This window comes from Martes martes (genome assembly GCF_963455335.1).
Source record: "Martes martes genome assembly, chromosome: 10".
NCBI lineage: Eukaryota > Metazoa > Chordata > Mammalia > Carnivora > Mustelidae > Martes > Martes martes.
This window is the reverse complement of record NC_137898.1, coordinates 69,159,173-69,175,090: the sequence shown is the minus strand read 5'-3', so window position 1 is coordinate 69,175,090 and position 15,918 is coordinate 69,159,173. Positions and strand designations below refer to the sequence as shown.

Here is a 15,918-nt window from a genome sequence, read left to right as displayed (position 1 = left end):
CTTTGTTTTGAGCTGGCCTCTGACTTGTTAGTGAACTACTGGGTATTTACCCCAAAGATACAGATGTAGCCAAAAGAAGGGCCATCTGTACCCCAATGTTTATAGCAGCAATGGCCACGGTCGCCAAACTGTGGAAAGAACCAAGATGCCCTTCAACGGATGAATGGATAAGGAAGATGTGGTCCATATACACTATGGAGTATTATGCTTCCATCAGAAAAGATGAATACCCAACTTTTGTAGCAACATGGACGGGACTGGAAGAGATTATGCTGAGTGAAATAAGTCAAACAGAGAGAGTCAAGTATCATATGGTTTCACTTATTTGTGGAGCATAACAAATAACATGGAGGACATGGGGAGATGGAGTGGAGAAGGGAATTGAGGGAAATTGGAAGGGGAGGTGAACCATGAGAGACTATGGACTCTGAAAAACAACCTGAGGGTTTTGAAGGGGCGGGGGGTGGGAGGTTGGGGAACCAGGTGGTGGGTATTAGGGAGGGCACGGATTGCATGGAGCACTGGGTGTGGTGCAAAAACAATGAAGAAATAAAAAATTAAAAAAAAAAAAAAGAATCCAAAGAGCTCTGGTAAAGTCCAGTTCCATTCTGAGAGGCAGTAGAGCACAATTATCAAAATTAACTCTGAGCTATACTGTCTAGGTTTGAAGATGGTCTCTTTACCATATGTATGACCTTGGGAAAATTACTAACCTCTGCTTCTTCATTTGTGAGCTGAGAATAATGGTAATATCCTGACTCACTAGGTTATGTGAAGATTGAATAAATTAATTGATACAAATAGGTGTGATATAAATGCTTGACCTTATTACTATCCCCCTCAGCGTTAATTCAGAAGGTCCAGGTGTGGCTGGGTCAGGATACTCTGAGATTTCAGAATGATGATGCTTAGGGACAATTGCAGGTTCCTGGTTAACCCTTCATGTAGGAGTAGGACCCTCCCTGCCCTAAGGATGTGGGGCTCTAGCTCAACAGATTATGAGAAAGGAGAGGAAAGATAGGGTTTCATGTCTAGTGGAAAACAAAAGGTAGGAAATTGAGGTAGAAGTCTCCCCCACGCCAACCATATCACATTTTTTAAATTTCCAGAATGGGCCAATATAGTGGAGTAAATTAGGGGGAAAACTTGAAACAAAATAAAGTTATCCTGAGTTCAATCCTTAGTGTACCAACTCAGTATTTAATGTTAGAGATCTCATTTCAGATCTGATGTGGGTAGTAACTCCAATATTCTACTTCTGTGCTTAGAATTAGGACATGGTCTGATTGGGGTTCAGCCTAATGTGTGAATTGTGTGAATTGTGTGTGTGTGAATTGTGAAGCTAGACTATTAATAACCTTGTAGCAGCTGACCTAAGCCAGCTAATTTCTATCTACCTTGAACTTTGGGGATCTTTAGCTGTCCCAGGGAAATCACATGCATACACAAATGGACTCCTTTAAAAACTTTCAGTAGATTCCATTGTGTTGCAATTTGTCATGCCATACCATATATGAACGTCACTTATAGGACCTGTGTTACTTCTTGCACACTCAGGAGACTTGGCTTTTAAGCCTGAGAAGATAAACCAGAGATACTGTGCCCCAAAAGCAGCTGACATGTTATTCTTGCCATATTTTACTTCCTACTTGTTTTGGCTTGACAACCACTTGTCTTCAACTTGCCTGTTCCAGGTCATTTGAAATCCCTGCACGGTTCCTAACCCCATCCATGTTACTTTCAGTTTCTGCTGTATTTAGGTTCCTTGACTGTGTGGATTTCTCTCCTTTTCCATTTTGCTTCTTAAAAGTTTAAATATAGGCCCAGGTTCAATCTTGTGACCTTCCCACTGGTGAACCTATACTGGTCAGATGGAAGCTTCCCAGAGTGTGCTCTTTGGCTGACTGGCTGTTGTGCCTTCCTTGCCTGTACTTTGCTTGACCTGGCTTCCTGAATGTCTGACTTGGTGAACACTTGCCCATATATGTCAGAAGTATGTCTCAAATCTAGCACTTAGCAAATATCAAGGAGCAAACATATCAGTCAGAATCAATGAACTGGAGATGCCTGGGTGGCTCAGTGGGTTAAGCCTCTACCTTCGGCTCAGGTCATGATCTCAGGGTCCTGGGATTAAGCCCCACGTCAGGCTCTCCACTCAGAGGGGAACCTGCTTCCCCCCCACCCCCACCTACTTGTGATATCTCTCTCTCTCTTTCTGTCAAATAAATAAATAAAACCTTTAAAAAAAAAAGAATCAATGAACCCCTTTGATAATTTGCATTCATTATGTCAGTTTCTTTTTTAGTTACATTTTCTTGGTGGCAAACAGCAGGAGCTTAACTTTTACCAGCATAAACAAAGTTATTGATATAATTTGAAGAGGGCTGGAACTGATGAATAACTTGATCTAACAACTTAAATTTTTCAGTGTTCTCTCTATTGGCTTCTGGCTTCTCTACAATTAGCTTTATACTTCCCTCTTGCTTTAAACTGACTTTCTCCATATAGAAGAGAATGTAATATAAAACACAAACCATTTATATCTCATAGTTTGGGCTGCCTAAGAGAGATTGATTTTCTGCTAAGTCACCAGTTTGATTTAGAGGTTCAATTAAATAGAATACCCAATATGGAAGGAGATTGTGTATACAGCAGGGCAGTACACATTGTAGAGATAAAGCTTAGAGAAACAACAAAAGTAACTAGAGAATTGGTTGGTATTAAGAATCTGAAACCACACTTGATCAAACTGGCATGGACTCACATGATTTCAAAAGTGAGAAAAGAAACAGAAGCCAGAATGACCCAAGGGGAGATCTGAAATTAACAACTGGTGAGAAGAGCATACTCATGGGCCAGACTTAGAATTCGACTGCATTCTGTCTCCACTTGGGATTTTTATTATCTGCTGATATGTGCCATTGAGAACCTTAAAGATTCCAAGAAGCTTCTGTGAAAATAGTCTGGAGAGGACTGTGAGGGTGCTAGAGCCAAGATATGGGAGATCTGATCTTCTGAGAGCCGGATGTAGCAGCCCAGTGGGATACAGAACAGCCAATCATGACATCTCATTGGTGATCAAGCCAGGGGTTTGCCAATGTCAGATGTATGTGCTGTGTCTGTGGATTCACACATTCCATACATTCTGTTTCTTAGTGACTTTAATATATACAGGCATTAATGGGGGATTCTGGACCTTTCTAAGTACCAGAAAGGAGCAATGAGCTTTCCACATAACATAGATTGTACTTCACAACATCTAGAATGAGCAGTTATGGAATAATCATTATTTTGTAAAAGCTGGACAGTTAAGCAATAGGGGCTGGTTAAGGAAAGAAAGTGACAGTGGATATTGGAAAAGTAGTCGCAGTCTTGTTGGTACCAGAGGAGATTTTGGAGTTATTCTAGAAATGTTCTCCTGAGCTATAGAAGAGGCATGACTTTCCTTTATACCCGCACCTATACTTTGTAGCTACATTTAGTCAATAATTCCTAAGTATTTAATGAGATCCTTCAGTATACCAAGTGCTGTGAAGAATTCTAGGAAAGTATACAATCCTTGTCACTTTTTAAATATAGAGTCTGATTAGAAGAACCAAATCTACATACATGAAACAGAAAACAGCAGCATAAACAGATGAAAGTGATAAATGGCATCATGTAAGAAAGGGGTTTCCATACAAAATTTATTCCTGGACCACATTAATGTAATTTATAACAGGAAAAACAAAAGTAAGATGGGTTGAATTCAATTGATGCATAGTTATTGATTAAACTGTAATAGATAATAGGGGAAAATATAAATATTGGGTGTGATACTTGGAAAGCTTTTAGTCTGATCCAGGAGACAAGGCCCAAATGTTTTGGGTCATCCTGGGAACCAATTAGAAAGCATAGAAGAGAGGGAGTCAAAACTGAAACACAGACTAGGAGGACAATACCAGTGACCATTCAGGCATCACCGGGTTGCTTTCAATGTCTGGCATATGCAAGACCTTACGGAATCTCTTGCCTGCAGAGTGGCTTTGCTTTGCCTCAGTCTCATATGCTGCTCTAACTAGAGATCTTCAATCACTGCAGGACACTTGCAATGAACCACCTAGATACTGAGATGAGGGGGCAGCTTAGGGTGGAAAAATGGATTTTGAGGTCAGAAAGGCCAGTGTTAAATCTAAGCTCTCATTTTCTCTGAGCCTCTGTTTTCTCATTTATAATGTGGGGATAGTGATAATGATGCTTCATAATAAGGTTTTGTGGAAATTAAAGAGGATATATGTGCACATTCTTATATATGGGCAAGTAATATCGATTTAATAAATAGTGCTTCACGTGGTCTAATCTTTAGTTTTCTTTAGTGCAATTGTAGCCAACAACATAACATTGACATCTCTGGCATATAAACAGTTCACAAATCATCTGGTAATATATTCTTACAGTAGTTCATCTTTAGGGACACTAATAATAATATTTAGCATTGATTCTGAAATTTAAGTTTACAAAGCATGTGAAATATATCACCTCACTTATTCTTCAAGCAACTCTTTCAGAAGGTGATCATCTCCATTCCCATTCTACAGAGAAGGAAAAAATGAGGCAAATGGAGTTAGTGTAATTGCCCCCAGATCATACCATCAAGAAGTTGCTCAGTCTCCAACACATATAATCAGGAGGTTGCCAAACCAAACTCAAGCCCAGATTTTCTGACTGTAAACCTCATGTTCTTTTCCCTACACCAGAGGCCCATAAGCACTGTGTGTGTATGTGTTTGGGGCTGGGGTTTTTTTGGTGGGATTCAGTGGAAACTGTCTTTCTCCTATTCACCCCAAGGTACTTGCTTTTAGGAGTTAATGAACAAACTTGTGAATATCTAGCTGACCCACCATGTAGATATGTAGACCAGGGTCCTGCTCTTAATGCCCAGTGTGTTGTGTTAAAGCATGGAATTTTGTTTTGTGAAATCTGCTGGATTGCCATTTGTTTTATCATTCTATTAGGATTCCACAAGCACAGATTGACATTAAAAAGCTGTTAACTCTGTTAATTCCAGAGGGCACAGCTAATGAAATGTCCCAAAAGTTGAGCACTTGCCAAAGCCACCGTGTCTTATAGGACAGCTCTCGATTAATCATGATGAGAGTATTTCCTCTATCTAAATGAAATCTGCAATTTGGGAAGGAGATTAAAGATCCTGCAGGGGATGAAGGATAAAATGCTGTGAAAATTCTAGAAACTAGAAAATAAAGATAGGTCTACTCAATATTCATGAAGTCAGATTGGTGGATGCAAATAGATTGCAATCTCTTATTTGCTAATGACTTGGCTTGTAGCACTTCTGTATCAGTTTTACACAGTTTCCTACTCAACTTTAAAGAGAATGACTGTACTTTGTACTAATTTCCTTTAAAAAAGAAAATTTAGCATACCCAATATGATTTTATGCCATCTTTGATGAATTTTTAATTTCCTATTGAAGGATTTCTAAGATATGTGTTCAGAAAATGCATACATGACCAAAGATAGGATAAAGAATACATAATAGGTAAGCATCTACAAGATGTCAAGGAGTGACTCGAGAGGGAAAAAAAAAAGATGTCAATGAGTGAACCTATTTCCAACATATTCTAAAAAGACAATTTAAAGAGAAGGATTACAAATGCAGGTTTGGGTTTAAGTTTGCTGCCATGAGAGAGAAGTTAAATTTATTTTGTACAGCTATTTTATAAGGAAATGCTATACGTTTTAACTGTCACCCCATTTATTAGAAATTCTTACCTCATACGCAGCTCAAATCCTCACCTCCTACTGTTGAGCAGAATTTAAGAGAAAATTAGTAGAAGTGCAACTGCTTACTTCATTTCATCATGTAGCAAATGTAGCAAACACATATTTGAAGGAGGAGGTTGCAGCAAACTCTAGGGTATTTCATGTCTCCCCCAAAACCCTGACACAGTGCCTGTACAGTTCCTCAAAAAAATGCTTTCGAACTCTGTTAAATCTGTTTAACGGATCCTATCTCAAAATAGACTACTTTTTATTTAATTTGTTTTTTCTGTTTCTCTTTTTCAGGCCAGCCCTGCTCCTATAATTGTCAACACAGATACTTTGGACACGATTCCTTATGTAAGTAACATTTTTATAAGATTTTCTTTACAAATTATGTTAGAACTTAATCAGCTAAATATAAAATTCAGTACATATTCAGTTTTACCCAATCCAGATAATCTGAACTGTATAGAATGAGTTTTGTGAGTTTTGTTTTGATATCTGTTAAATCTCAGCTTAGTCATACAAATAGTTACCTCTTTCATTCACTGTTTTCTAAAGCACGAGGACACATCATGAGAAAAGGAAAAGAAAAGTCGATTATATTCAAATAATGTTAGTTTCCTAGGTGTTTTCCTGAAAAAATAATGAATTGCTTCTAGAAGAGATGGATAAACTTTTTTGGGTCTCTTAGTAAAGGGATACTCAAATCAGTTTCTATGACAGGGCTTAGAACATAAGTAAGCTATCAATAAATATTTAATGGATTTTGCTGGGCTTCTAACAAGAGTTGTAACAAATTTTTGTGAGGGGTAGTCTAGCTATATATAATGAGACCTGTGGTTTTATGAAAGCCTGAAGCATGAGATAAGCGTGAGGATCAAGCAGATCAGTAAAGCTTGGGATTCTGTACCTGAAATACAGCCACTGTAAGGGCCAAACTTCTTAACAACAAAGTCTGGCAGGGCAGGACAGATTGGGGGGTGGCAACAGGCCACAATGTGGGTGAGTAGTTGACATCACGGAGGCCCAACAAGGCTTTCTGAGCCGCCCTGGCTAATGGATAGAGAATAGTGATTGGGGAAGATGCGACAGACACCAGTGCATGCAGAGAGAGAATTTGAAGCAAGGAGAAGGACTGCAGGGAAAACGGATGAGAACAGATTCCTAGTCTTTGATTAAATGAGTAAAACTAGCGAAGCGATTGAAAGAGTACCTGGCACAAAGGAAATGCTTGGTAAGTATCAGCTATTCTTTTTTTTTTTTTTTAGATTTTTATTTATTTAATTGACAGAGAGAGTGATCACAAATAGGCAGAGAGGCAGGCAGAGAGAGAGGGGGAAGCAGGCTCCCTGCCAAGCAAGAGAGCCTGATGCGGGGCTTGATCCCAGGACCCCGGGATCATGACCTGAGCCGAAGGCAGAGGCTTAACCCACTGAGCCACCCAGGCACCCCAAGTATCAGCTATTCTGAATCTCAGACCCCCACTCAACCTCAGATGCCTACACAGAGCAAGTAACACAGAAATACATGGGGCAGGGGGCATGGGGACGGTAGGGAATAGAGAGCACGTGGCCTTCGAAAGGGGACAGCTGCCATTTGGCTCCAGTGGGTGGTACCAAGGGGAAATGAGGACCAAGTGCTGTCAGGTCATCCCATTTTTCCAGAGAACTTGTAAATTTGAATTTTTATGTGAAAGTTTGGAATTTTTAAATACAGGCAGCTGATTTTCTTAAGTTCACGCACGGTGTACCAAAGTATGTCCAGTCCCGAGGCTGCCCTTTGGGCGGTGTCTGCCTCGAAGGAACTGGAGATCCTGAGCAGGTCCTCCAAGCCAGGACTCACCCCCAGGGGAGCAGAATGCTAGAACTGGGGTACAAGGTTGGGACTTGATTACAGGAACAAGTGACTAAAACTGGGACACAGGGTCAGGACAAGAATAACAGCAAGCTTGACTTGATGCTGACTCACCTGAGCTACTGAGCGAGGGCTTCTTAAATCTTTCTGAACAAGAGTCATTTAGGGTGAGACAAGAAATGGGTTAAAAGCTCACTGGTAGGAATCAGTGGCCCCGGCTGAGGAAAGAAAAGGACTCCGTTAGAAGGAAGCAAAGCAATACGTTAACGACACATAGAATCCACTATTCTATCTCTTACTCTCCCTATCTTCCTTCATTTATCAAACATTTATACTGGGATTACGGTACATCTGACACTAAGCACTTGACAAATATTAACTCGATCCTTAAAACAACCCTATGAGATAGGTTCTATTACTTTCTCTATATTACAGATAAGAAAACTGAGTCATAAAGAGATTAAGTAACTTTTTCAAGTTTGCATTAGTGGCAGAGCCAAGAATGAACCTAGGTAGCCTGGCTAACGAGTTTGAGGTCTTACTTAACTCCTGTCATGTAGTTGCTTGTGTTTCCTCCTCCCCTCCCGTATTTTCTGCCTCTCAATGTGGGAACAAAGCATGCTTTCTCCTCTGCCATAGGTGGCTTTGGGTGGAAGACAACCTGCCACAGAGACTCCAATACCTTTGGGGTACAGATCCATGTATATTAAGGAATTCTGTATTTTTACTCTAGTTAGTTTTTTGCTATATCCATTGGCAAAAGCAGATGAGCAGTGCTTTAAAGTAGGCATTAAACACAGACACTTGATTTTGTAAGTAGGACTGCTTTCTTGTGGTAGATCTGTATTATTTCAAAGCCTTTTATTAGGATTCTCATGCCTTAACTGCCAGATGCACTCATGTACAAATAATTTATCAATAGAATCTAAGGATTTTGTGTAGACATGCTTGATTGATAACCCAACTAATCAGCTAGTAAAATCAGCCCTATAACAAATTAATGAAATTGCTTTCTATTCCCTAAATATTGACTTTGTACGTGACTTCTTCATGGCCTTCTTCAAAGGGCCTTTTATTTTTTAATCTTTTTTTTTATTGTGTTACATTAGTCACCATAAAATACATCATTAGTTTTTGATGCAGTGTTCCAAGAGTCATTGTTTATGCACCACACCCAGTGCTCCATGCAATACGTGCCCTCCTTAATACCCACCACCAGGCTCACCCATCCCACCATGCCCCTCCCCTTTAAAACCCTCAGTTTGTTTCTCAGGGTCCACCATCTCTCATGGTTCATTTCCCCCTCCGATTTTTCCCCGAGTTCACTTTTCCTTTCCTTCTCCTAATGTTCTCCATGTTATTCCTTATTTTTTAACCTTTAATATTTTTGTACTTAATGCAAAACCTCTTTGAGCTTCCTTAAGAGTAAGATCTTTAGAGAGGTTTGCTGAGTAGCTCAGTATGGTAAAAATGTCCCAAAGTGTCCCCTGGCAATGTGTTCTTCAGCAACTCATTTAATTTTTCTGGATCCAAATTAATCTTTAAGACAGGAATTACAACACCTACCTCAAAAGTGGGTGTGGGGATGAAATGAAATTATGTATGCAAAATCATGCTTTGTTAACTTCTGGTTCATAGGTGTTTATTTATAATTTTATTTAAATAATAAAAACTTATTAAGTAACACATGCTAGATCCTGAGAGAATGGTAAATATGACTGTCTTTCCCCATATGTGAGTACATCATTTATTAAAAATGGCAGACTTAGTACATAGCCATTAATGTAGATATACTTTGGGTCTTGGCATGGGTCCAACTCTCCTCTTTGTTCCTGACTCACTGGGTAACCTTGAACAAATCACTGTTCCGTTTGCAGGCTATTTTCTCATTCCCCAGTGTTCTATACTTTGTTTTCCTCTTTTCTTTCTCATGTTCTAGTTGTTCACATAATTTCAGATCTATTTAATGAAAAAACCATCTCAGAGCTCCCCAGAGCATTTCAGTCATGTTGCATAAGAACATTTCCTTTTTTAAAAATATTATCTAAATGACAAATTTTAACATATATTACCATCTTTCTTACAAATAATTTCATTGCAAGTAAATATATTAATTTTGCCAATTAGCAAGTTTGATTTTAGAAATACATTGTCCTCATGGAAACAATTCCTTGGCATGCATGCAAACAGCATATGAATAGAGGAAATCTGTGGTCAAAGGAAATTTTTAATAAAGGCACAAAAATATTTAAAGAGATAACTGGCCTTTTTTTTTAGGACAGTAAGTTAAGGGTTATTAGAGCTTCTAAAGTGTCTGCCATTAACAAAGAAGGGGTCAGTGAGGTTCTTATGTAAAAATGCTTCTAATAAACTCATTCCTGCATGATGTCATGATATTGTAAGGTTGAATAGGACCTTACATGTGGTACAGTCCCCCGTCACTTGCAAAGCTGGAACCCCTACATGAAGATTAAAATCACTCAAGGAAAAGCAAAGAAAAGAAAAAGCAAATTGCTATTTCAACACTGTCGTTTTCATTTTTCCCTCCATCTTTTTATTATTCCCTATTACATGTTAAATATTATCTTATGATAGATGCTGAAAATACTTGTTCTTAGAGAGTTCTGGGGGATCGGAGCCTGCATATGATCTGTACGTCTACATCCCTGAAGACTGACTTAGTAAAAAGGTAGCATGATGCCCTCTCAGTACTCTGCAGCCAACAGACACAGAGGCCTCCTCTCCTGACATACTTTGCCCCTCAGTAGACCTGTCAGACTGCTATACTGAACAGCATCCAAACCAAACCCAGTCTTTCTACTTTAGAAAAATTAAATTGAGCAGAGAGATTCTAGGATCCTTTTCTCTTCATTCTTCTCCGGACATCATTTCATAGTGGTTATATTTTGACTTGTTTTCTGGAAATATGCTGTGGGAAGTGGTATACTCAAGAACCATGAGTTTTAAATCTTGTTAAGAAACTTGGGATCCAATGAATGCAAACCTCTCATTTTACAGATACAGATATTTGAGCCCAACCAGTAAATGGTAGAGCTTGGTCTATCATTTACTTTTACTCCACATAAGAGTCAGTTTTTGGTGGGCAACCAATAACCACATAATCAGTGGCTCATAACAATAAGTATTTATTTCTCCCGTAAGTGTCTGCTGGTTGGCTGGGCCAGCTGCTTTAGGCTGCCGATTACCAGGTTGGCTAGGGCATCTCTGCTTCACATGTTTCATTCAGGGGCCCAGAGGGGGGACAGTACTACCCAGAGGATGTTCTTTTCATTGTGATGGCCAAAGCACAAGAGGACAAGCCCAGGGCACAAACACAGTTAAAAGCTATGTTCACATCACATCTACCAACACCCCACTGGGCAAAGCAAGTCATATTTCCAAGCTCAAAGTAGAAGAAAGAGTGACTATTTGCTAAATGAAAAACAAAGTTACTATACCAAAGTCTTAAATAAAAGGGCTAAGAATTTATGTATGTCCTTTGTAAGGAAAGCAGGTACAAAAGAGTGAATCTTATGCTTTAAAAATATTAGTAGGTCAATGATAATAAACAATTGAAGTGTCAAAGGGACCTGGTTCAACTGATATGGGAAGTGAGTGTCTAGATTATTAAGGATGTTTAAGGGAAACTATTGAGATATAAAAGAAAACTCTAGCAAGTACTGACAATATAATGATCTTACTTTTCTTTGAGATACTTTGTTGTCTGAAACTTTGCTTCCAGATGTAGAAATAATAATGGAGACAGGGGATTTGTTCCAGAAATTCCAGGACTGAGGCTTGGAAAATCTCCCAAGAAAGTGAGGGAGTAAGAGAAGTAGAAGAGAGAAGAAAGAGGAATTAGGTTATGAAAACAAAAACAAAAACAAACAAACAAAAAAACCATGAAAAGGTCCTTAACAGTATCACCCACTGTATTTGACTTCCAAGATCATTTAAACAAAAGTTACTTGAAAACAGTCATAATATCCTTAAAGTATTATCTGGGGTGTTTTTTTTAAAGATTTGTTATTTATTTGACAGAGAGAGAGAGAGAGCACAAGCAGGGGTAGGAGCAGAGGGAGAGGGAGAAGCAAGCTCCCCGCTGAACAAGGAGCCCAATGCGTGGCCTGAGGCCAGGATCCCGGGACCATGACCTGAGCTGAAGGCAGACATGCTGAACCAACTGAGCCACCCAGGCACCCCCATCAGGGAGATTTTTGTAGGGAACTTTGAAAGTAAAAGTTCATTGGCAGTAGACATGACCTCGCTTCTGGGACAGAGGACCAGAATGTGGTCTTGAGGGAAGAAAACAGCCCAAGAGAAGTTGATAGTGTAGTGAAGAGTGTTGAGAAGAGTGGGGGATAAGAGAAAATAATGGATGATGTGGGTTCAGGGACATAGAGAAACCATCAAATTAGCAATGAGTTTCATTCCGGAGCCAAAGAATAGGCTTGAAACTAAGAGGTGTTGTTAAGCAAGGTTTAAATGGCATTTCTGATTGATTCCAGCAGCAGGAAGCTGGGGGTAAGAGCTCTCTGAGGAGGAAGTTGCTCTATTGCAGAAGTGGGATGACCAAGCACTTGGTCACAGAGCTGGGCAGTTAGACATTAATTCCTCTGAGTCACTTTGTACAATAACAGACCCTTGTGATTCAGGCTACTATTCACTCTTAATTGGATAGTTCTCCAGAATTACCCATGAAGAGAGAGGAAGCATGATTATGCTTGTTTCTTTGAACCATTTAATAGTGATTAATAAGGTTAAGATATTTTAGAAGACTTTGCTGATTTTAGTACATATCTCTTTCAGCAAACAAGTTTATTTCTTTGTTGTGTTTCTTTGTTGCGTTTTTTTCACCCCATGAACACTGGTAAAATTATATTGTTGATGTTTTTATCTGTTGGGAATATAGTATTATCCAAAACTAAAAAATCCTTACCAACCAGAAAACAGCTTAATTTTGGCTTAAACTGTGCCCGTGAGGCAGTAAGACTTTAGCAACAAAGGTAAAGCTATCAGTATTTATTCTAGAGTCAACCCTAGCCAGTCTAAATCCATTCCCTAATGGCCACAATCAGCAGATCTCCTGCACTTCCACCTGTTGCTCTGCTCTGTAAAGGTAGAGATGGCACATGATAGCGCTTTTCAAATATTCGTGTGCATCAGAATGACCTGAGATCTTCAAATGCAGAGTCTGATTCAGTTGGCCTGGGATAGGGCCCGAGAGTCCTCATTTCTCATTAGCCTCCAGGTGAGGCTGATGTTCGATTGTACACCACACTTTGAGTAATAAGATTGTACAAGGAGAGAGGCTAGGATTTGGATTCAAGAGTGACTGGTTTCTGAGCCCATCTCTGACAGTTAGAACTTGGGTGCGTTTTGGTTAAGTCAAATTATCTATCTAAACCTGTTTTATCCTTTGTAAATGGGAAAAAAATAATATTTGCTCTGCAGGGGTTGTTATGACTACTCTTTCTAGTATGTAGAAGGTGGGCTTAATAAATGTTCATCACGAGAGTGGGGCGATGGTGTGCTTTTGATAAAATGGAGCATTCCTTGGTTCAAGCTGGGACTACTGAGTCCAAAATGCAGATGTTGTATCTTGTTCAAAAGTAGATCCCGTAGGGGTTATGCTGATCCATTGGCCTACCTACATCTAGATCATTGCTCCTTGAAATGGACTTTTTAACTAGCAACAATTGTTATTACCTGGGACCTTGTGAACATAGAATCTAAGGTCCCTTTGGAGACCTACTAAATCATAGTCTGTATGTTTAACAAGAACCCTAGTGATTTGTATGCGTATTAAAGTTTGAGAAGTATTGATCAATATGACAGAAACTTCTTTTTTGGCTTGGATCCTCTGTGTTTGTTCTTTCACTACACCTTTTGGCTTGCCCTTGGGGCAGCTGCCCCTTTCACTCACCACCTTAAACATATGCATATTTGTATGAAAAAGGATCAATCCAATACAGTTCAACAAATTGACACAATTACCAACCACCTTGTCCTTGCTTCTAAACCTGTATTCTCCAAGACAGTAGCTACAAGTCTCATGTAATTATTGAAATTTAATTAAAAGAATATAAAATCAAAAATTCGGTTTCTCAGTTGTACTAGCTACATTTTAAGTGTTCAGTAGCCAACAAGGCTAGTGGGTAATGTACTCAGCAGTGCAGGTATAGAATCCATCATTCCAGAGAGTTCTAAGGAACAAAACTGTTCTAGATAATAAATAATAAAAAAAAATAGACTCCTGGGGATAAAAATACATTATATGTTTATTAAAATAATAAATAAATAAATAAATAAATGAAAATAAATAAATAAATAAATAGAATTGGGGGAAGGAGCTAGGGTTTATCAAGGGACCACTATGTTCTACAGGTGCTTTATATGTATTACCTAATTCATCATCAAAATTATCCTCTCAGCTTTTGTGAGTTGCTTTCATTTCCTCCTTTTTAGAGTAAGGTATTTTCAGATTCTCTACGCAGTTATAACTCTCCTAGGGAGTTGTGTGGTATGTTCATACGAAAGCCATGGAGGTGAATGCCAGCAATTACTGAAAGCCTTCTTAACAGTTCAGCAATTCAAAACAAAACAAAAACCAAACCAAAACAAACAAACAAAAAAAAACAGTTCAGTGATTCATCATTTTCTTTTTGTGAAATTATAAAGCTCCTATCCAGACTTAAATGGATCTTTTAAAATCACAAGACAAATAGAAAACTTGACCTATTTACCCATTTACAAACCTACTTTCGTTTTTCCTCCCTGGGGCGGAGACCTTAGAGAAGCCTTAGAGAGAAGGCCGTTTGCAGGCCGTTTGCTGGCTTCTCTATGGGTAACTCCTCAACCACTGGGAAACCTCTGCACAGGCTGGGTCGAGGAGGTGGTGATGAGAAAATATAGCAGTTTCCCAGGTGGAGTATGTGACTGATAGGCGAGAGTCACCACACAGGCCCTTCTTTCTTTTTGGGCAAAAGAGCCACTTTTGGTCCAAGGAACTCAACCTGGCAGAGCAAGTTTAGGAACAAGGGGAAATAATTCTGAGAAATATTTAATATAATTTCTCTTTATAGAACTGCTACTCGAGATGTGGTCTGTGAACTGGTAGCATCGGTTCTTTTCAGGCAGGTTATTAGAATTGAAGAATTTTCCACTCTACCCCAGATCAATAGAATCAGAATCTCAGGGGATGGCCAAGGAGCCTATGTTTTTATAAGCATCCCAGGTAAATCTTATGCACACTGAAGTTTCAGAGATGTAGTGGGGATCCCAGGAAGCTTCTGGATCCTGGACTGAAGTGGTGGTAAAGGGTGGGATAAGAAATACTATATAGAGGAAAGACAAAATAAAACTATAGGGATTCACAAAAGTACAATGGTAATACATTTAGTGTTAACCTGAACCAGCATTTAATCTTGGTGCTGGTGGTGGTGTTGAATCCCTTAAGATGCTCTTTAAAAACACTGACTTTCATAGTCTAATAGAGTCTAGTGGACAATACTTAGTTCTGGTAATGCTATTAAAACCCCCTTGCCATTCACTGCCTGACTCATTCCTATACATCCTAAGGGATTCAGCTTAAATAATGCTACTTCTGGGAAGCTGAGGTTAGGTGTGGTGCTCCTAATGTGTGTTTCCACTTCAGACTCATCCCTTTGGAAAAAGTTGTCACACTGCACTGTAACTGTTTGATGCCCAGTATTTCTTTCTAGAGTCTAAACTTTATAAGCATGAGAAAACTTGTTCCATTTTTATTACTGTCTTACCTCTATAATCTGACACATTTTTTGCTAGGTTGGTTGGAGGCTGAATGAATAAATGAATGAGACGTGAAGAAACTGCTTTAAGAGAATATGGTATAAGGAACCATCCCACTTGAGGAAGTCAGACCTGGTTCTTAAAAGTTGAGTAAGATGTTTTCAGGCTGGGTATGGAAAAGGCATTCCAAGAAGGAACTGTATGTACAAAGGTCAGAGGCCTGGAAACTCATATATAGTGATTTCCGTGAGGCTGAAACACAGAGCAGTCAAAGAGTATGAGGCTGGAAAGGCAGGGTTCATTCAGTCTGACTGTGAAGGCCTTGTTTGCTTGATAAGGGATTTGGACTTTATCCTGTAGGCATAGCCGGTACTATCATCTTCTCATATATTTAGAAATTTACAGACTTTTTTTTTTACCATTATACCCCTAGGACCTTGTTTATGCCTGTCTCTGTAGCAGGTGCCCTGAAATATATGTTGAATAAATAAAGCCAAGAAACAATATTGATCACCTAATGCCACAGAC

At 39.1% G+C, this 15,918-nt stretch overlaps 1 protein-coding gene across 5 annotated transcripts in view; it reads left to right on the top strand.

Moving 5' to 3' along the window:
- The window catches only part of DLG2 (discs large MAGUK scaffold protein 2), a gene marked incomplete at its 5' end in the record, with an annotated part of 887,937 nt that overhangs the window by 173,450 nt on the left and 698,569 nt on the right, over positions 1 to 15,918 (top strand). For all 5 annotated transcript variants that reach the window (XM_080815305.1, XM_080815304.1, XM_080815303.1 and 2 more), the window contains one exon: positions 6,067 to 6,120. In XM_080815305.1, coding sequence (XP_080671431.1) covers positions 6,067 to 6,120 — 54 coding nt within the window. The remainder of the gene's footprint in view (positions 1 to 6,066; positions 6,121 to 15,918) is intronic.